This window comes from Megalobrama amblycephala, linkage group LG21 (assembly GCF_018812025.1).
Source record: "Megalobrama amblycephala isolate DHTTF-2021 linkage group LG21, ASM1881202v1, whole genome shotgun sequence".
Taxonomy (NCBI): domain Eukaryota; kingdom Metazoa; phylum Chordata; class Actinopteri; order Cypriniformes; family Xenocyprididae; genus Megalobrama; species Megalobrama amblycephala.
In genome coordinates this window covers 31,853,286-31,876,604 of record NC_063064.1, presented here as the reverse complement: position 1 = coordinate 31,876,604, position 23,319 = coordinate 31,853,286, and the positions used below count along the sequence as shown (strand labels likewise).

At 32.7% G+C, this 23,319-nt stretch overlaps 1 protein-coding gene across 20 annotated transcripts in view; it reads right to left on the bottom strand.

Annotated features, from left to right (window-relative positions):
* Nucleotides 1–3,427: 3,427 nt before the first annotated feature.
* The window catches only part of LOC125256878 (CLIP-associating protein 1), an 83,169-nt gene continuing 63,277 nt past the window's right edge, over nucleotides 3,428–23,319 (bottom strand). For 14 of the 20 annotated variants that reach the window (XM_048173155.1, XM_048173158.1, XM_048173163.1 and 11 more), the window contains 14 exons: nucleotides 23,122–23,285; nucleotides 22,942–23,020; nucleotides 22,330–22,653; nucleotides 20,346–20,492; nucleotides 20,153–20,262; nucleotides 17,604–17,708; nucleotides 16,473–16,620; nucleotides 16,172–16,394; nucleotides 16,035–16,091; nucleotides 14,352–14,542; nucleotides 14,132–14,260; nucleotides 11,565–11,771; nucleotides 11,355–11,471; nucleotides 3,428–10,223 (listed from right to left, as the gene is read on the bottom strand). In XM_048173155.1, the coding sequence (XP_048029112.1) occupies nucleotides 10,137–10,223; nucleotides 11,355–11,471; nucleotides 11,565–11,771; nucleotides 14,132–14,260; nucleotides 14,352–14,542; nucleotides 16,035–16,091; nucleotides 16,172–16,394; nucleotides 16,473–16,620; nucleotides 17,604–17,708; nucleotides 20,153–20,262; nucleotides 20,346–20,492; nucleotides 22,330–22,653; nucleotides 22,942–23,020; nucleotides 23,122–23,285 (2,088 nt within the window). In that variant the 3' untranslated portion in view covers nucleotides 3,428–10,136. The remainder of the gene's footprint in view (nucleotides 10,224–11,354; nucleotides 11,472–11,564; nucleotides 11,772–14,131; nucleotides 14,261–14,351; nucleotides 14,543–16,034; nucleotides 16,092–16,171; nucleotides 16,395–16,472; nucleotides 16,621–17,603; nucleotides 17,709–20,152; nucleotides 20,263–20,345; nucleotides 20,493–22,329; nucleotides 22,654–22,941; nucleotides 23,021–23,121; nucleotides 23,286–23,319) is intronic. The other 6 variants (XM_048173166.1, XM_048173168.1, XM_048173176.1 and 3 more) reach the window with 3 other exon arrangements.

Below are 23,319 nucleotides of genomic sequence, written 5' to 3'. Positions count from 1 at the left end.
TCTCGCAATTCTGACTTTATATCTCGCAATTCCGACTTTATAACTCGCAATTCTGACTTTATATCTCGCAATTCTGACTTTATATCTCGCAATTCCGACTTTATAACTCTTAATTCCGACTTTATATCTCACAATTCTGACTTTATAACTCAATTCTGACTTTATATCTCGCAATTCTGACTTTATATCTCGCAATTCCGACTTTATAACTCTTAATTCCGACTTTATATCTCGCAATTCTGACTTTATATCTCACAATTCTGACTTTATAACTCAATTCTGACTTTATATCTCGCAATTCTGACTTTATAACTCAATTCTGACTTTATATCTCGCAATTCTGACTTTATATCGCAATTCTGACATTATAACACAATTCTGACTTTATATCTCGCAATTCTGACTTTATAACTCGCAATTCTGACTTTATATCTCGCAATTCTGACTTTATATCGCAATTCTGACTTTATAACACAATTCTGACTTTATATCGCAATTCTGACTTTATAACTCACAATTCCGACTTTATATCTCGCAATTCCGACTTTATAACTCTCAATTCCGACTTTATAAGTCGCAATTCTGACTTTATATCTCGCAATTCTGACTTTATATCTCGCAATTCTGACTTTATAACTCTCAATTCCGACTTTATATCTCGCAATTCTGACTTTATAACTCAATTCTGACTTTATATCTCGCAATTCTGACTTTATATCGCAATTCTGACATTATAACACAATTCTGACTTTATATCTCGCAATTCTGACTTTATAACTCGCAATTCTGACTTTATATCTCGCAATTCTGACTTTATATCGCAATTCTGACTTTATAACACAATTCTGACTTTATATCGCAATTCTGACTTTATAACTCACAATTCCGACTTTATATCTCGCAATTCCGACTTTATAACTCTCAATTCCGACTTTATAAGTCGCAATTCTGACTTTATATCTCGCAATTCTGACTTTTTATCTCGCAATTCTGACTTTATAACTCTCAATTCCGACTTTATATCTCGCAATTCTGACTTTATAACTCTCAATTCTGACTTTATATCTCGCAATTCTGACTTTATAACTCAATTCTGACTTTATATCTCGCAATTCTGACTTTATAACTCAATTCTGACTTTATATCTCGCAATTCTGACTTTATAACACAATTCTGACTTTACATAACGCAATTCTGACTTTATAACTCAATTCTGACTTTATATCTCTCAATTCTGACTTTATAATCACAATTCTGACTTTATATCACAATTCTGACTTCATATCTCTCAATTCTGACTTTATATCGCAATTCTGACTTTATATCTCGCATATAAGAGAAGAGGAGCTTGAGTTTGTTGCTCAGCCCTATTTGTTTGAAGCGGAAGAGGCGTCTAAGTATATGATACTCCTACATCCTGCGTCATACATCATACTCTTGTGGCGCAAGTCGACTTGCACAGTATGTGTAAAGCTAGCTTCTGCCGGAAGCTAGTTATTTTAGTTTATAAAGTAATAAATATGGATACATTTCTTACAAAAACACATCGCTTCGCTTCAGAAACTGTGGGAACCATTAATGAGTCCTTGTGATATTCCCCTAATGATTAATCACACTGAGTAAATCAATTTCTCCATGTTAACGGATCTGTCAGCGCAGATGCCGGAGAATACGGCTGAAATCACGGACTAATACAATCATCATCAGACGCCATTTTCAGCTTCGCTGCATCTCATCTCTGTCCTCCATCACAGATGATGACGGTCTTCTTCTGGACAGTGATGGCGTGTCAGGACACATGTACCTCTCCAGACATCAATAATTATGATCGTGTCATTCATGATTCAGTCATTTCCTCATGATCTCAGAGGACGAATGGACGGTTTGACCAAACGACTTTTATATCTGTGATATCAGCAAGAAGACACGAGCAAAAAGTTACGTTTCTCACAAAATTAGATTACAAACTTATTTTTAACAAGCCACGTGGTGAATTAATGACGTAATGATGATGTCAAGTGAAAACGTAGAATGCATGAAATATTAAAAATGGCATATTCTGCATGCTGTTTCACATATGTGTAATGCAAAACATGAAATAATAAAGGAATTTTTAAGTTTAAAAATCATGGAAATTAATAAGTTAAAATAGAAAATGTTATAGTTTTTTCCATGTTTATCCAAAACATAACTAGAGTATTTTTTACAAGAAAACACCATTTCAGTCTTTCTACTTTAAAGTTTCACTTGCCATTTCTTTGTAATTATTTGTTATTTATTTATTTCTAAGTGAAAAATATTTTAAAACTTTTTCATAGTAAATCCAAATGAAGTCTTGAAACTTAAGTATGTACTGTGCAGTATGCAAGTCTTCCAGAATCTGATTCCTCAGCTTTGTTTTATCGCCACCTGCTGGTGGGATACAGAAATGGAATTACTTCCAGAATGAATAATTCTCCAGTCATAAATTGTACCAAAGGTCAATTATTGATTTCATATCCCCTCTTATAGAACAGGAACATTAAATGTACATAGCAAGATAGAAAAGAAGCAGCAGGTTAACCAAAGGACAGGTAACGACTACAAAGACTGAAACTTGTGAAGTTCTGGAGTGAAAGTCCAGCGAGTCTTCAGACATCAGAGTGACAGATGAAAGAGCATCTCATTACTGACACTCGTGACCTTCAGCCGGACAGACAGAGAGAATCTGAGCCGAGAGAAAGACATTCTGAGAACGTTTCAAGATTTAACTAAAAAACAAAAATTGGTTGAGTCAAAAGCCTTTAAAGAACATGCTCAGGTAAAAATCAATTATATTCTGCATAAAGAAATTAAAGAGTTTAGGCAGTGTGACATAAAAACACATTTAAGATCAAATTCTGAAAAATGCAAAAGCAAAACATCCCAGGATATTGATAATTTATCACATTTAACATCAAATTCTCCAATTCAGATCCATTGCATTTAAATTTGAGAAATGCAAAACACATTTAAAATGTTTGTAATGATGATTTAAGAAAAACCTTAATGGTGTTTTATCTTTTGGGATGTTCTTAAAAGTCAGCCTTTAAATTTAAGCATCAGATCAAACTGAAACAAACTGTATTATTAAAATCCTTACACAAGTAATAGTAAAAGTCAGTCATAAATCAAGTAAATGAACAAATCTGCTCTGACGAAACATCCTGCAATTAAAAACGCTGCTTCTCAATCCCTGACAGACGTGATTAAAAGAGAAAAACTCGTCGACGGATCCGAACAAGAAAACACAGACGCATCAGCATTAAACTTGCCATGACTGATCTGAAAATCACCATTAATAATGTCAATATTGACACCTGGATAAATATTTAAAGATCATAATCAGCATGTATTAATGTCACAATAATCCCATGTGATTAAAATAAAACTCACTCAGACACACTTGTTGGAAAACTCAGGTTTCGTTTATCTAGAGCAAATAGTTTACAGATTGCAAATTCTACACAGGTGAAAGTTAACAAAAACAGTTCATATATATATATACAGCTGCCATAAAGCACAACGTGTAAAATAAATACAGACGTGGATATTAAACATGAGCATCTAAACGGAAGGCATGCGCAGCATGTGAAGCTCTATGTCTGAATCTACTGGCATCAGCAAAGCGTTTAAATGCAAATCTCTGGATCTTCCCTTCAGAAAATGAGTTTATCCACAGTTCACTAGTAAAGCAGGAACGTCAGAGTTGGCGATTTACTCGGTAAGATCTTTGAGTTGCTTATCATACTGAATTAAAGATTCTAGCAGGTCCGTATGTAGTTCACTATAAACTATTTACAATCTGAATATTTGATTCTCTTACCAGCATTAATGAAGTGAACAGTACGAGGGAATCAGTTCTTCAGCTCTTGTGTATTGATTGCCTGCATGCAGAGAAATCTTGTTACTGACGGTCGGTTAAACGACAACGATGTACTAGAAACGATAAAGTTTTTCCTTTGCCTTTTTTCATGTCAGACGACAGCGGTCAAAATGATCCCCGTTCACAGGGATCCACGAAAAAGACTAAATTCACTGTATTCTGCTGCCTGGCCAGTAGATGGCGATGTCACTTTGTAAAGAAACGCTACACGCCTATAGACTGAACGCGTAATATGCATGCGCATGATGTCACAGTTTTGCATTTTCATAAGTTTATGTTTTCAGGAATGCAAAAACGCAGTTGTCGTGTAAATGAACGGCTAAAACGCATTAAAAAGTTTTTCCGTTTTTAGTTGAAAATGGTGTTGCGTAAACGGCCCCTTAGGAATAAATGTTTAAAATTTAAATGGTCATTTACACAACACCATTTTCAACTAAAAACATCAAAGTTTTTAAGCGTTTTTGGCGCTTATTTACAGGTCAACGGCGTTCTGGCGGCCTGAAAACGCAAACTTTTGAAAACGAGTTTCAAACTGCAAATTTTTGAAAATGATACTGGTTATTGTCTCTGTGTAAACTGTAAAATAAAAACACGTATTTGTGAAAACGGTAACGTCACACGCATGCGTGTTCAGTCTATAGGCACGTAGTGTTTGTTTACAAAGTAACATCGCCATCTACTGGCCTGACAGCAGAATACGGCGATTTTAGTTGTTTTCACAGATATATGTTGTCGTCTGTACACGAAAAATGCAAAGGGAAAATGTTTCCATTTTTAGATGCTGATGTCACTTTGTAAAGAAACGCTACACACCTATTGACTGAACACGTAATATGCATGCGCATGATGTCACAGTTTTGCATTTTCATAAGTTTATGTTTTCAGGAATGCAAAAACGCCGTTGTCGTGTAAATGAACGGCTAAAACGCATTAAAAAGTTTTTCCGTTTTTAGTTGAAAATGGTGTTGCGTAAACGGCCCCTTAGGAATAAATGTTTAAAATTTAAATGGTCATTTACACAACACCATTTTCAACTAAAAACATCAAAGTTTTTAAGCGTTTTTTGCGCTTATTTAAAGGTCAACGCCATTTTGGCAGCCTGAAAACACAAACTTTTGAAAACGAGTTTCAAACTGCTAATTATTGAAAATGATACTGGTTATTGTCTCTGTGTAAACTGTAAAATAAAAACACGTATTTGTGAAAACGGTGCCGTCAAGCGCATGCGTGTTCAGTCTATAGGCACGTAGTGTTTGTTTACAAAGTAACATCGCCATCTACTGGCCTGACAGCAGAATACGGCGATTTTAGTTGTTTTCGCAGATATATGTTGTCGTCTGTACACGAAAAATGCAAAGGGAAAATGTTTCCATTTTTAGATGGTGATGTCACTTTGTAAAGAAACACTACACACCTATAGACTGAACACGTAATATGCATGCGCATGATGTCACAGTTTTGCATTTTCATAAGTTTATGTTTTCAGGAATGCAAAAACGCCGTTGTCGTGTAAATGAACGGCTAAAACGCATTAAAAAGTTTTTCCGTTTTTAGTTGAAAATGGTGTTGCGTAAACGGCCCCTTAGGAATAAATGTTTAAAATTTAAATGGTCATTTACACAACACCATTTTCAACTAAAAACATCAAAGTTTTTAAGCGTTTTTTGCGCTTATTTAAAGGTCAACGCCATTTTGGCAGCCTGAAAACACAAACTTTTGAAAACGAGTTTCAAACTGCTAATTATTGAAAATGATACTGGTTATTGTCTCTGTGTAAACTGTAAAATAAAAACACGTATTTGTGAAAACGGTGCCGTCAAGCGCATGCGTGTTCAGTCTATAGGCACGTAGTGTTTGTTTACAAAGTAACATCGCCATCTACTGGCCTGACAGCAGAATACGGCGATTTTAGTTGTTTTCGCAGATATATGTTGTCGTCTGTACACGAAAAATGCAAAGGGAAAATGTTTCCATTTTTAGATGCTGATGTCACTTTGTAAAGAAACGCTACACACCTATTGACTGAACACGTAATATGCATGCGCATGATGTCACAGTTTTGCATTTTCATAAGTTTATGTTTTCAGGAATGCAAAAACGCCGTTGTCGTGTAAATGACGGGCCAAAACGCATTAAAAGTTTTTCCATTTTTAGTTTAGAAAATGGTGTTGCGTAAACGGCCCCTTAGGAATAAATGTTTAAAATTTAAATGGTCATTTACACAACACCATTTTCAACTAAAAACATCAAAGTTTTTAAGCATTTTTGGAGCTTATTTAAAGGTCAACGACGTTTTGGCGGCCTGAAAATGCAAACTTTTGAAAACGAGTTTCAAACTGCAAATTTTTGAAAATGATACTGGTTATTGTCTCTGTGTAAACTGTAAAATAAAAACACGTATTTGTGAAAACGGTGCCGTCAAGCGCATGCGTGTTCAGTCTATAGGCACGTAGTGTTTGTTTACAAAGTAACATCGCCATCTACTGGCCTGACAGCAGAATACGGCGGTTTAGTTGTTTTCGCAGATATATGTTGTCGTTTGTACACGAAAAATGCAAAGGGAAAATGTTTCCATTTTTAGATGGTGATGTCACTTTGTAAAGAAACACTACACGCCTATAGACTGAACACGTAATATGCATGCGCATGATGTCACAGTTTTGCATTTTCATAAGTTTATGTTTTCAGGAATGCAAAAACGCCGTTGTCGTGTAAATGAACGGCTAAAACGCATTAAAAAGTTTTTCCGTTTTTAGTTGAAAATGGTGTTGCGTAAACGGCCCCTTAGGAATAAATGTTTAAAATTTAAATGGTCATTTACACAACACCATTTTCAACTAAAAACATCAAAGTTTTTAAGCGTTTTTTGCGCTTATTTAAAGGTCAACGCCATTTTGGCGGCCTGAAAACGCAAACTTTTGAAAACGAGTTTCAAACTGCAAATTTTTGAAAATGATACTGGTTATTGTCTCTGTGTAAACTGTAAAATAAAAACACGTATTTGTGAAAACGGTGCCGTCAAGCGCATGCGTGTTCAGTCTATAGGCACGTAGTGTTTGTTTACAAAGTAACATCGCCATCTACTGGCCTGACAGCAGAATACGGCGGTTTAGTTGTTTTCGCAGATATATGTTGTCGTTTGTACACGAAAAATGCAAAGGGAAAATGTTTCCATTTTTAGATGCTGATGTCACTTTGTAAAGAAACGCTACACACCTATAGACTGAACACGTAATATGCATGCGCATGATGTCACAGTTTTGCATTTTCATAAGTTTATGTTTTCAGGAATGCAAAAACGCAGTTGTCGTGTAAATGACGGGCCAAAACGCATTAAAAAGTTTTTCCATTTTTAGTTTAGAAAATGGTGTTGCGTAAACGGCCCCTTAGGAATAAATGTTTAAAATTTAAATGGTCATTTACACAACACCATTTTCAACTAAAAACATCAAAGTTTTTAAGCATTTTTGGAGCTTATTTAAAGGTCAACGACGTTTTGGCGGCCTGAAAATGCTAACTTTTGAAAACGAGTTTCAAACTGCAAATTTTTGAAAATGATACTGGTTATTGTCTCTGTGTAAACTGTAAAATAAAAACACGTATTTGTGAAAACGTGACGTGCATGCGTGTTCAGTCTATAGGCACGTAGTGTTTGTTTACAAAGTAACATCGCCATCTACTGGCCTGACAGCAGAATACGGCGATTTTAGTTGTTTTCACAGATATATGTTGTCGTCTGTACACGAAAAATGCAAAAGGAAAACGTTTCCATTTTTAGATGGTGATGTCACTTTGTAAAGAAACACTACACGCCTATAGACTGAACACTACAGTTTTTTAAAAGTTTGCGTTTTCAGGCCTGCAAAAACGCATACATTTTTTTCCATTTGTAGTTAAAAAAAACGGAGTTTCGTAAACGGCCGCTTAGGAAAAAACGTTTAAAATTTAAGGGGTAATTTACACAACACCGATTTCAACTAAACATTGACTTAAGCATTTTTGGCCCTTCATTTACACGACAACGGGGTTTTGGCGGCCTGAAAATGTAAACTTTTGAAAACAGGATTCAAACTGCAAATTTTTGAAAATGATACCTGTGTAAACTACAAACTAAAAACGTGAAACGTAAAAACGGTGCCGTCATGAGTGTGTGTGTTACGTGTTCATTCTATAGGCGCGTGGTGTTTGTTTACAAAGTAACATCGCCATCTACTGGCTTGACAGCAGAATACAGTGTTTTAGTTGTTTTTGCGGATATATATTGTCGCCTGTACACCAAAAACGCAAAGGAAAAATGTTTACATTTTTAGATGCCGATGTCACTTTGTAAAGAAACATCATGCACCTACAGACGTCACAGTTGCGGGTTTTTTAAAAGTTTGCATTTTCAGGCCCACAAAATGCCGTTGCCATGTAAATGAACGGCCAAAACGCATTAAAAAGTTTTAGTTGAAAACAGCGTTCCATAAACAGCACCTTAACAATAAACGTTTAAAATTTAAGGGGTCATTTACACAACACCGTTTTCGACTAAAAACGGAAAACTTTTTCACTGTGTTTTTGGTCGTTCATTTACATGACAACAGAATTTTGGCGGCCTAAAAATGCTAACTTATGAAAACGGGTTTCAAACTGCAAATTTTTGAAAAAGATACGGTTATCGTCTCTATGCAAACTATAAGATAAAAACGTGAATTTGTGTTATTTGTCTATAGGTGCGCAGTGTTTGTTTACAAAGTAACATCGCCATCTACTGGCCTGATAGCAGAATATAGTGTTTTAGTTGTTTTCGCGGATATATGTTGTCGTCTGTACGCAAAAAACACAAAAGGAAAAACGTTTCCATTTTTAGTACATTGTTGACGAGTAAACGTACCCTAAAATATATTATCTTCATTGTTTATTTTTTTCATACTAAATTAATAAATTCTAACAAATACTAGAAGGATTATAGATGATTCACTCCACAAAATCACCAGTTTTTTGTGTGGAATGTTCTTTGGGATTTCTAACAAGAGCGGATGACAATGTGACTTTCTTTCCATGGTAAGGCGCTTAAATTCAAACCAGAAAAAAAGGAAAAACGAATGGAATCTAAAGTTAAACGTTCAGCAAAAGCACAGAGTGATTCATTTAAGCACCAAGATTTAAACTAGTTTACAAAAAGACTAGCAGAGCACTTTAAACGGCCGAACAGGCACAAACCGCAACCAGAAAACTGGGTTTAAACCACAATTTGACTAATAAAAATCCAATTTGGATCATTTTTTAGTTGAAATTATTGCTCTAAAACTTTAGAATTCCACATATATATTCTTATACATTGTTTGAAATCAGAATCCTGCTACAGATTTAGTGTTTATAAGTGGATGATTTCGTTTTAAAAGGCCAAAAACTTGATTCAGTTTTGTTTTGGATCATCTGATTTGATCATTCTAATACTTTCTGGTAATTGTTCCTATCTAAAAGCTCCAATTGTATGTTTTGTTTAAAAAAAGAAAAGAAAATCAATATCGGTGTGGTCCTTAAATCACAAAAGGAGACATAAATCTCCCTGTTAGTGTTGAAATAATCATGGTCCTCCTAAAATAACTTCATGCTAACAGGTTTTTTTAAGATCACTGGACTGGAATGAGAGATTTCAAACTAAATTTGCTCTAATATTCATCTTTGAGCAAAACCTCTTCACCTGTTGGCCACACATGAAACAAATACAGTACAAATACAATCTCTGTTCTTGCATATTTTCAGATGCCCAAAAAAATGACACTCGTCACTAAAAGAGCGTAAGAGAGAACTCGAGGCGGCAGCAGCAGCGTTAAAAGATGGACGTCTCTGGTGAAGCTGGAGGTATGTAACACGACTCCTGATTGGCCGACTGGAGAGAACTTTACGTGTGCTTTGAATGTGAGGAAGTTAAACGCCACTGCAATAACATAACGGTAAAAGTAATAAAGCATTAGAGAATAAAAGCCCTCGCAACAGTTCTCTCGCACACAAAGGCTCAACTGCTGCACACACACACACACACACACACACACACTAGCAGATGTTCGTTCAAGCACAAACGCAACCAATCACGAACCCCCACGGGCTGCGGTTAAAGTCGTGTAAGTGGTTGCACCTGTTAAATGAATCATGTGCCCTTTAATAAAGCAAATGTGCACCTAAACCAGATCTACTCGCACGATGGACCGAATGTGCAAAGTCTTTCGAGAGAGTTTAAGGACGTTCAGCTGTGAGACGAGACGTCTGAAGAACTGCTGCTGTTGCTGTTGGTGGTTTGAGCTCGTTTGATGTACAGATTCAGTAACTTCATCTGTGGAGACAAAACAAGACTTCAGACACACGAGATCTGCTCCAATCACACTGTGCTGCCTACTTAGACAGTATTTTAAGGGATCACAGGTGCTGGAAACTGTTAAAAATGCAGGAACATTCTAAAACAACCAAAACTAAAAGCATTAAAAACATTTGCATTACTAGAACTGAAATAAAATATAAAAATTTTACCTTTTTTTATTTTAGCTAGTTGCCGAAGCAACATTTCTAATTTTTGTTGAATTACTAAAATAATAAAAAATAAAAAATATATAGACATATAAAAAAGCACTAATAAAAATGACAAAAAATTACAAAAAAATTCACTAAAATTAAAATAAAAAAGAAAGTATAAAAATAAAATCTAATTCAAATATTAACAAAAACTATAATAAGTATATTAATGATAATAAATTCACACTGGGACATTATGCTGTCTTCCAAGAGACCTCATTTTAGCCACAAAAATAAATAAATAAATAAATGTAAAAAGTATCATACAGTACTGTTCAAAAGAAATATGTAATTCTTTGAAGGAAATTAATACTTTTATTAAGCAAGGACACATTAAATTGATCAAAAGTGAAAGCAAAGAAATTTCTGAACTTTTTTATTCATCAAAAAATAATGTAATTATTATTAAAAAATAAAATGTATTACTATTTCCACAAAAATCTGAAGCAGCACAACTGTTTTCAACATTGATAATAATCATAAATGTTTCTTGAGCATCAAATCATCATATCAGAATGATTTCTGAAGGATCATGTGACACTGAAGACTGGAGTAATGAAGCTGAAAATTCAGCTTTGATCACAGGAATAAAATATACTTTACTATATATTCACATAGAACATTAGCTATTTTACGTAGTAATAATATTTCACTATTTTTACTGAGCAAAAGAGACTTTCAAAAACATTAAAAACATCTTAATTAATCCAAACTTTGGAACGGTACCGTATGCCCTTCAATAAAGAAAATGCATTGCAACGCAACCACCCAAAATCCACTCAAGATGGCAGACAAAATGTTGATTATAAATAGACTTCAAAAATATTTAAATCTAATAAAATTGTCCATTATATGTGTTCTTGAACATCTTATATATGAATATATAATATCTGACCTTGCTGCCGGTCAGCTGCTGTAGATGAGGCTTCAGATCTTCACCGATGACAGAATAAATGGCCACCAAACAAAAAACACTGGCCTTGCGTACGCTGCTCTCTGTGTTATCATAACCCTGAAACACACACACACACACACACACACGTTCATCTCGCTGTCTGTCTCTGCATCAGTGTGTGTGTGTGTGTGTGTGTGTGTGTGTTTATACCTGTAGCAGTCCTGGGATAATGTCGGGCAGAAGCTGAACCAGGGAATCCTGGGGAATCCGCTCGATAACTTTGGTCTGCATTTTAATGGCGGCGAGGTTGATGGGATAGTCGGCCGTCTGGATGATGGGACACAGAACTTTGATGCACTGCTCGGAGTGGATTGATCCGGCCAGCGTGGAGGCCGTCTCTTCTGCGGCCCGCACGACCTGTGGATCACATGACACACGAGCTTCAGACACAAACCTCCTCTGCTGACGTTATTATAGTTATATAAAACCATTAAAAAATATTTAAAAAGTTGAAAATATTTTAAAAAATAAATGTAGAAATTTGAAACAAAAAATATAAAAATACAAACTTACATAAAAAATATAAAAAAAATATAATATATATATATATATGTTATATAAATAAATATATAAATATAATACAATAAAAATATATTATAAAACTTTAAAAAAAATGGTAAAAAAATTAATAATAATAATAATAAAAATAAGTTATTTTATGTTTCATTTTATTTCAGTTCATGTTTATTTTATTACAAGTAATATTTTTTTCTCATGGTTTTAGTTAATAATAGTAAAATATATAAATATAATACAATAAAAATATATTATAAAATTTAAAAAAATGGTAAAAATAATTTAAAAAACAAATAAGTTATTTTATGTTTCATTTTATATCAGTTCATGTTTATTTTATTACAAGTAATATTTTTTTCTCATGGTTTTAGTTAATAATAGTAAAATATATAAATATAATACAATAAAAATATATTATAAAATTTTAAAAAAATGGTAAAAATAATAAAAAAAAAACAAATAAGTTATTTTATGTTTATTTTATGTTTCATTTTAATTCAGTTCATGTTTATTTTATTACAAGTAATATTTTTTTTCTCATGGTTTTAGTTAATAATAATAAAATCTATAAATATAATACAATAAAAATATATTATAAAACTTAAAAATATGGTAAAAATAATAATAATAAATAAAAGTTATTTTATGTTTCATTTTATTTCAGTTCATGTTTATTTTATTACAAGTAATATTTTTTTTCTCATGGTTTTAGTTAAAAATAATAAAATATATAAATATAATATAATGAAAATATATTATAAAATATAAAAAAATGATAAAAATTGATAAAAAAAACAAATAAGTTATTTTATGTTTCATTTTATATCAGTTCATGTTTATTTTATTACAAGTAAAAAAAAAAATTCTCATGGTTTTAGTTAATAATAGTAAAATATATAAATATAATACAATAAAAATATATTATAAAATTTAAAAAAAAATGGTAAAAATAATAAAAAAACAAATAAGTTATTTTATGTTTCATTTTATATCAGTTCATGTTTATTTTATTACAAGTAATATTTTTTTCTCAGGGTTTTAGTTAATAATAATAAAATCTATAAATATAATACAATAAAAATATATTATAAAACTTAAAAATATGGTAAAAATAATAATAATAATAAAAAAAGTTATTTTATGTTTCATTTTATTTCAGTTCATGTTTATTTTATTACAAGTAATATTTTTTTCTCATGGTTTTAGTTAAAAATAATAAAATATATAAATATAATATAATGAAAATATATTATAAAATATAAAAAAATGATAAAAATTCATAAAAAAACAAATAAGTTATTTTATGTTTCATTTTATATCAGTTCATGTTTATTTTATTACAAGTAAAAAAAATTCTCATGGTTTTAGTTAATAATAGTAAAATATATAAATATAATACAATAAAAATATATTATACAATTAAAAAAATGGTAAAAATAATAAAAAAACAAATAAGTTATTTTATGTTTCATTTTATATCAGTTCATGTTTATTTTATTACAAGTAATATTTTTTTCTCATGGTTTTAGTTAATAATAGTAAAATATATAAATATAATACAATAAAAATATATTATAAAATTTAAAAAAATGGTAAAAATAATTTAAAAAACAAATAAGTTATTTTATGTTTCATTTTATATCAGTTCATGTTTATTTTATTACAAGTAATATTTTTTTCTCATGGTTTTAGTTAATAATAGTAAAATATATAAATATAATACAATAAAAATATATTATACAATTAAAAAAATGGTAAAAATAATAAAAAAACAAATAAGTTATTTTATGTTTCATTTTATATCAGTTCATGTTTATTTTATTACAAGTAATATTTTTTTCTCAGGGTTTTAGTTAATAATAATAAAATATATAAATATAATACAATAAAATATATTATAAAATTTAAAAAAAAATGGTAAAAATAATTAAAAAAAACAAATAAGTTATTTTATGTTTCATTTTATATCAGTTCATGTTTATTTTATTACAAGTAATGATTTTTCTCTCTCTCATGGTTTTAGTTAATAATAATAAAATAAAATAATGAATAGCCTTCCTAATATGTCATATATGGGAATTCTGGTTCTTCACAGATAATCAGTTGTCGAGGGGGTGATTTGAGTTGTTTTAGTTTATTTTAACGCTTGTTTGGTCATCTTGAGGCTGCTGGTGCAGAGCAGGTTGTCATCTCTCGCTCACCTCTTTGTGACAGTCTTTATGGGCCTCCAGCGTCTTCATGATGGTCAGCTCTGCGTAGTTCTTGAAGCGCGCCGGCTGACTGCGCATGATCTCCTTCAGGACGCGCAGCGCCAGCGCTCGGATGGTGTGCTGCGGACACAAACATCATCACGTCACAACACTCCATCTTTACCTGCATTCACACGTGTCGTCTGATGTGTGATGAAGACGAGTGTCTCACATCTTTATCTCCCAGCGTCTCCAGCAGCAGCAGCAGCATGGTTTTAAAATGCTCCTCCCACACGGCCAGACTGTCGTCACGCGTGACCTTCAGCAGCTCCAGCAGAGCGGCCCGCCTCTCCTCCACACGCTCGCTGTGATTGGACAGCTCCTTCAGCAGGTTGCCAACCATCTCCAGGTGCTGTCCGGGTCCTGACCAATGAGAGTCCGCGACAGTAAACACACACTGACCTGTCAGTCTGCTAAAAATGTCCAAAAACATGCTAAATCGTGCTAGCAATGTGCTAAAACATGTTAATTCAAGCTAGCATTGATCATTCATGCTAACAACATGCTAAATAATGCTAACAATGTGTTAAAACATACTAGCAATGTGTTAATTCATACTAGCAATGTGCTAAAACGTGTTGCTTACATGTTAACAAAATGCTAATTAATGCTAACAACGTGTGCTAATACATGCTAGCAACATGGTAATTAATGCTAACAATGTAAAAAAAAATGCTAACAATGTCCTAATTCATACTAGCAATGTGCAAAAGCTAACAACTTTTTAAAACATTAAAATGTTATCAATATGCTATTTTTTGTTAGCAATATGCTAATGTATGCTAGCAACATGTTAAAACATGCTTATTCAAGCTAACAACTTGCCAAAACATGTTAACAATATGATAACTTATGCTAACAAAATGTTAAAACATGCTAATTCATGTTAGCATCGTGTTAAAACATGTTAACATGTTATCAACATGCTAATTAATGCTATTAAATTAAAGCAACATGTTAAAACGTGCTAATTCATGTTAGAAATGTGCTTTAATATGTTAACAATATGCTAATTTATGGTAACAACATGTTAAAACATGCTAAATTCAAGCTAACAACTTGCTAAAACATGTTAACATGTTATCAATAAGATAATTTATGCTAGCAACATGTTAAAACATGCTAATTAATGCTAGAAACGTGCTTTAACGTGTTAACAATATGATAATTTATGGTAACAACATGCTAAAACATGCTAATTCAATGTAACAACCTGCTAAAAAATGTTAACATGTTATCAATATGTTAATTAATGCTAGCAACAGGTTAAAAAATGCTAATTCATGCTAGAAATGTGCTTTAAGATGTTAACAATATGCTAATTTATGGTAACAACATGCTAAAACATGTTAATTCAAGCTAGAAACATGTTAAAACATGCTAATTCAAGCTAGCAACATGCTTTAACATGTTAGCAATATGCTAATTAATGCTAACAACATGCTAATTCAAGCTAACAACTTGCTAAAACATGTTAACATGTTATCAATAAGCTAATTTATGCTAGCAACATGTTAAAACATGCTAATTCAAGCTAGCAACGTGCTCTAACATGTTAGCAATATGCTTATTTATGCGAACAACATGCTAATTCAAGCTAACAACTTGCTAAAACATGTTAACATGTTATCAATAAGCTAATTTATGATAGCAACATGTTAAAACATGTTAATTCATGATAGAAATGTGCTAAAACATGTTGGTAACATGTTAACAATATGCTAATTCATGCTAGCAGCATGTTAAAATCTATATCGACAGTCTATCTATCTATCTATCTGTACAGAGATTTTAAATGAGATTTTCCTTTGCAGAATCTTGTGTGCTCTTCAAACAGTTCAAAACATCCTCATACCTGCAGAAAAGCCTTTGGGATGCATGATTTTGTTTTCTCCGCCGTCCTGTTGACGACCTGAAAGAAGAACCCAAAGATGTTGGCCTGTTTCTGTGAACATCATGAAGCGATTCTTCAGCAGATGTTTGCTGGTTTACCGTCTCGGATCTGCTCCGCATCGTCAAACACGGCTAACGCTCCCTTCTCGTAGGCGCTGATGTCGCTGTAGTTGTAGGGGTTGTACTCGCGTGTCCACGGCCCGCTGAACGATCGAGAGGACGGTGTGTTTAATAAGGACGTCTTGTTGTCCAGCGCCGTCCGGCCTCCCTCCATCACACCTGTGGACAGACGAGGATCCACACCCGACGACGCCACGCCGGTCTGAATGAGGAACATGGTTATTTAACTTCAACCTGTCCAGAGATCAAACAACGGATTGAAGACACTGGTCGTACTCACCGTATCTTCCCTCTTGCCGTCACGTTTGATGGGCTCGAGGATTTCTTCCTGACTGCGGAAACTGAAGCTCTGGATGGCTTCGGTTACGCCTCTCAAAGAGCTGAAGATCTCCTCAGAGTTCATGTTCTCAGTGTCGTACTCCAGCATACTGTGAACACACAGCGAGGCGTGACTCCACACACAGATTTCAACACATAACACGACACAGGACGGACACACGGACGTGATGAATCAGCTGCAAAGTGACACATCTTAAATGTTTCATACGGACAGACTGATGCTCGACAAACATCTGCATTCGCACCAGCCTCATGAAGCAAAGCGGCGGAAACTAAAGAAATCGGGTGGATGAGAGACAGAAAAGACGTGACAAAAGTGATGCAAAATGTGAGACACTGAAATTTTCAGGATTTTCACTCTTAAGGCAAGACATTTAAAGGATTAGTTCACTTTCAAATTAAAATTTCCTGATAATTTACTCACCTCCATGTCAAGATGTTCATGTCTTTCTTTCTTCAGTGGAAAAGAAATGAAGGTTTTTGATGAAATCATTCCAGGATTTTTCTCCATATAGTGGACTTCACTGGGGTTCAACGGGTTGAAGGTCCAGTTAGACACTGCTGTATTACTGCCCTCCACAGGTCAAAGTTTGAACTAACTGTTATATACTTGCACTAGCATATTGAATATGACAATTTAGTGCACAGAAACTGTAATTTTGACCTTCGACCGTTTGGAGGCCAGTGAAGTCCACTATAAGGAGAAAAATCCTGGAATGTTTTCATCAAAAACCTTCATTTCTTTTCAACTGAAGAAAGAAAGACATGAACATCTTGGATGACATGGAGGTGAGTAAATTATCAGGAAATTTTAATTGGAAAGTGAACTAATCCTTTAACTAATCGACTTTCTCCAGTTGATTAATCACAGTGCATTAAGACAAATGTTTCAGTTTCTGAAATGTTCTCGCCTTAAAAGGAACGTTTTGAGTTCGATTATTCCCGAAACAATCCTGTAAATGTCATGCATTGAGTTTGATTTATTAGACTAACAAAGAAAGCATGGGTAATTATGTAGGAGATTCCTGCTCGTATGTGGAGGCGTCCTGACGCCCGGGCCGAGGTGCGTTACCTGGGCGAATACGCCCGCCGATGAGCCCGGAGAGGGGGTGTGGCGGGGCCGGGGTGGGGGGGAATGAGAGGAGAAGAAGCCTTTGAGCTCCAGCCCCACAAACGGCTGGGCCGAGAGGAAGAGGAGGATGAAGAGAGTAGAGACAAAGAGGAAAGACAGCGTGAAAGACGCTAGTTCTCAAACTACCGTGTTCTGAGCAAACACGACGCAAAATTATGTCCGTTTTCATATTCTATATGAGGAATATCAGCAATATCAGGCCCGTTCACACCAAGAACGATGACTATATTAGTGTTCACATCAATGCCCAAAAGTGCGCTGCAGTTTCGTCATCTTTCGCTTTAAATGTTTGAGCCTTTAAAGCAGGATGGATTCTGATTGGCTGTCAATGTTTTTATCGTTCATCAGCCGGAAGGGATTCCAATGATATTGTTCCTCTGTGCCGTTATTGTTATTTGTATTTAGAATGATTTTTAGAAATACATCTTTGTTGCTATAGTTACCGTCCTCCAAAGGAGTCTTTATGAGTGAGTCATTGAATCATTCACTCAAACCGAAACTGAATTGAGCTGAAAAATGAGGGGTAGACGTCATTTTTAATCTGAAGTGAATTCATGAAGGCTGTGAGGGATATAATTCAAACTGTTAGGTCATAGATTGCATTTTATTTTTTTTCTAGTTTTTTGTTGTTGTTGTCCACTGGAAATCTTTGGAAAGAAAGTATTTTCAATGTTTCGTCAGTTAAATATATTTATAAACTATTATAGTTTTTATTAATATTTTGAATTAACTTTTATTTTCAGTTTTTTTTATTTTAGTATAATTTGTATTAATTTTGCTATGTAATTTTTATGAGCTTTTTGTTTTTTTAAATAATAAATACTAAGTTTACTTTATTTTAATTTATTTCCAGTTTAATTTTTAGTAATTTTGATGTCATTTTTATTCAACTTATTATTATTATTTTTTTTAAATAATACAATTTTGGTTTATTTTTATTTATTTAAGTTATTTAAGTTCAATTTTTAGTCATTTTGTTATGTTATTTTTATTAGTTTTAGTTTTTTTTAAATACTATTTAGGTTTAAATCATTTTTATTTATTTAAGTTTAATTTTAGTCATTTTTATTAATGTCATTTTATTAGTTTTTGCTTGTTGTTATTGTATTTTATTTTAAATAATACTATTTAGGTTTACTTTATTTTTATTTATTTCCAGTCTAATTTTAAGTAATTTTATGTCAATTTTATTTTTATTAGTTTTTGTTTTTTTAAATAATAAATACTAAGTTTACTTTATTTAAATTTATTTCCAGTTTAATTTTTAGTAATTTTGATGTCATTTTTATTCAACTTATTATTATTATTTTTTTTTTTAGATAATACAATTTTGGTTTATTTTTATTTATTTAAGTTATTCAAGTTAAATTTTTAGTCATTTTGTTATGTTATTTTTATTAGTTTTAGTTTTTTTTTAATACTATTTAGGTTTAAATCATTTTTATTTATTTAAGTTTAATTTTAGTCATTTTTATTAATGTCATTTTATTAGTTTTTGCTTGTTGTTATTGTATTTTTTTTTTAAATAATGCTATTTAGGTTTACTTTATTTTTATTTATTTCCAGTCTAATTTTAAGTCAATTTTATTTTTATTAGTTTTTGTTTTTTTAAATAATAAATACTAAGTTTACTTTATTTTAAGTTATTTCCAGTTTAATGTTTAGTAATTTTGATGTCATTTTTATTCAACTTTTTTTTCTTTTTTTTTTTAGATAATACAATTTTGGTTTATTTTTATTTATTTAAGTTATTTAAGTTAAATTTGTAGTCATTTTGTTATGTTATTTTTATTAGTTTTAGTTTTTTTTAAATACTATTTAGGTTTAAATAATTTTTTATTTATTTAAGTTCAATTTTAGTCATTTTTATTAATGTCATTTTCTTAGTTTTTGCTTGTTGTTATTGTATTTTTTTTTAAATAATACTATTTAGGTTTACTTTATTTTTATTTATTTCCAGTCTAATTTTAAGTAATTTTATGTCAACTTTATTTTTATCAGTTTTTGTTTTTTTAAATAATACTATTTAAATGTATTCTTATTCATTTCCAGTTAGTAATGTTCATGCTTTAACTTAAACTTTAATTTAGTTGCCAAGATAACATTTCTAATTTTCATTCAGTTTCAGTTTTTCATCTAATGCAAGAGTGTGACAAGACAAATGCGCCATTATTCAGCTCAATTCAGATCAATGTTGATTCAATTCAGTTCAGTTCAATTACAGTGTCAAAGTTAATGTCATTATTTTGTTTTCGGATGAGTGTCAGTGCAGTTAAATCGATAATATCACTGAATATTACTAAATTTTTTAGGTGATTTATTTAATAAAAATTGACCTTATTTATTTGCTAAAATAAAAAAATAGTATATACTAGACTGCAGTACAGTAATTCTGCAGTGTTTTTCTTCAGGCTCAGATCTCATGTAGCGCTGATGATGTCACACTTCACACATGTATTTTGTGTATTATTGAGTTTTTGCTGACGCACCTGGGAGAAAGTCCTCCGTGTGAGCAGTTGGTGGGTGACAGCGGGCTGGTGCGGGTCACAGGGTGTCTGGGAGGGGCGCGTCCCGCGGGGCTGCTGGGAGACGCCTGAGACTGAACAAACGAGACAGACAGGTCAGCGAGCGGCCCACTTCCTCGTGACATACAGTGACGGAGAGTAAGATCAGCGTCTGTACCACTGCGGCGGCGTTACTGTTGTTCTTCAGATGGTGGTGCAGGAGTTTAGTGGCTCCGTCCTGGAAGGTTTTGGGCAGAGCGCCTAACAGCATGGTGAACTCTGGGGTGTTGAGCTCAAACAGAGCGATCAAAACCATCTGAGCCGCCTGAAAAACACACAAACGCTGTCAACACAACCAGCCGAGATGAAGTGAGATGACTTCATTTCAAAAGACAAACAATGGGGTCAGAAAAATGCCCACATCATTAAATCAAGTTTGTATAAACTCTATTCATAACCAGGCACAATGCAAAAGAAGTGTCAAGCGAGTTTTGTCAGCCATGTTTGTATTGTTGCATTACACTGAGTAGCTCCGCCCACAATCGAATCTCATTGGTCCAAAATCCTGCTCCACAAAGCTGCATATTAAACATCAAATATGAGATTTTGTCACTTCATACTGTATTTCGAGCATCTCTACAGGAAACTGCAGCGCTGATAAAAACATTTCAGTGTCTTGCTGTAAAATCTGAGTTTGATGTGCATCCCGACGGACATTAGAGGGGCAGAAGAGGGATAGAAGCGATAGAATTCAGATTGCCAGGTCATAGATTTCATTAGTTTTTCTGGAAATCTTTGAAAAGAAAGTATTTCAATGTTTCGTCAGTTAAACAACCAACATCAAAACTGAAAACAAGGTTATTGTAGTATTATTTATATACTAATATAGTTATTAATATTTTGAATTAGCTTTTATTTTCATATATTTTCATATTTTCACATTTTAATTTAATTTTTAGTAATTTTGTTATGTAATTTTTTTTGCTTTTTGTAATTGTTATGCTTTTTGTTTTTAAATAATAAATACTATTTAGGTTTACTTTATTTTTATTTATTCACAGTTTAAGTTTTAGTAATTTTATGTCACGTCATGTTTATTATTTTTTTTGTTTTTAATAATACCATTTAGATTTTTTTTTAATTATTTATGGTTTAATTTTTTAGTAATTTTAATGTGATTTTTATTTGATTTAGTTTTTTAAATAATACTATTAAGATTTATTTTCATTTATTTAAAATTTAATTTTTAGTAATTTTGTTATTACTTTTATTTTTTTAAATAATACCGTTTAGGTTTAAATATTTTTTATTTATTTCAGTTTGTTCATTTTATAATGTCATTTTTTTATTAGTATAAGGTTTTGCTTGTTTTTATTGTATTTTTAAAAATAATACTATTCAGGTTTATTTTATTTTTATTTATTTCCAGTCTAATTTTTGGTAACTTTATGTCATGTCATTTTTATCATTTTTTTTTTTTTTTTTTTTTTAATAATTTAGGTTTATTTTTATTTAGGTTTATTTATTTATTTATTTTTTAGTCATTTTGTAATGTTATTTTTATTAGTTTTAGTTTGTTCTTTTAAATAATAGTATTTAGGTTTAGATAATGTTTATTTATTTCATTTTAATTTTTAGTCATTTTATGTCATTTTTTATTAGTTTTGCTTGTTGTTATTGTATTTTTTTTTAAAATAATACTATTTAGGTTTACTTCATTTTTTATTTATTTCCAGTCTAATTTTCAGTAATTTTATGTCATGTAATTTTCATTAGTTTTTGTTTTAGGTTTATTTTTATTTATATGCTTCAACTTAAACTTTCATTTCATCCATATAGAATTTCTAATTTTCATTTAGTTTCAGTTTTTCATCTAATATTTATATTTTATCTCAGCTTCATTTCAATTAATAGCCCCATATTCATTCATGCCAAATTAAATACGGCATATGCACTGCCTAAGGTCAAAGGTCATTCAGATAAAGGTGTTAGTGGCGCAGAAATGAGGAAAGGCAGTGTCAGTCTGACATGCTTGAACATCACCAAACATCAGAGCGAAACCATCTGCTGAAACCCTGAGCAGCAGTGTTAGACAAGCCCAAGAGACGGCGAGACCTGAGAGGCAGTCAGGAGGTTAAAGGTCAAGCTTCGGGGGTCACTACCTGCTTACATCTCTCCTCCAGGTTACTTTCCCCCGGCAGGGAGGCCACGGTCGAGCTCCTGCCTGACGCCTCCTCGTTCGCCCAGCTATGAAGCGTCTGAGACACATCACAACTCACTGACAAACCAAACTTCAACGTCTCATCCGAACCCCATCCGCGAGGCTTCAGAAACACACTGACCTTCCTGACGTCCGAGCTCTTCGGTTCTGTGGTCCACGTGATGATCCGAGAGACGGCCAGCCGGGTCTCGCTGGAGTTCACGAAGTCTGACGGGTCCATTTGTCTGGCCAAAGACTCGATGTACTTCAGGATGGCCACCTTCACCTGCTCAAAACAGACAAAAAATGTCAACTAAAATTACAACAAAAATATAAAAAAATAGTATAATAATATTTTGGAAAATAGCTGAATTATAATAAATTATTAATAATTTTCAATAATATTATTTAAATAAAAATTGCATCTTTTATTTTAATATTATTCAAATATAATTTATTATTAAAAATGTTTCAAACCAAATTTTACAGGGTGGTTTGATGGGATATTAGAAGGTCAACTGCTGGTCAACATGAAACCGCTGGGCAGAAATGAGAAAATAAAGACCTGACCAACCTTGAGGTTTGGAGTCTGCGTCTGATCAACAATAAACCGCATCAGGATGTTGAACTGCTGATCGTACGGAAACGAATCCCTGAGAAGAAACGGACGGAACGACGAGAAATAAACAAACCGGGTACAAAACAAAAACCTCTAGAAATAGCATTTCTAGTATAAACTGAAGGCGCTTCAGACCTGGTGACGTCTAGAGCCCGCTGAACTTTGGCCTGGACGGACCCCAGAAGATCGGCCCCCATTTTCTTCAGCAGCTGCGTGAGCAAAATAAACAGCCAATCCTGAAGCTCCTCTCGGTGTAACGTGATGAAGTCCACCAACGTCTCGAGGAACATGCTGAACACCTGATGAACACACACATGCTGGTCAACATTTATA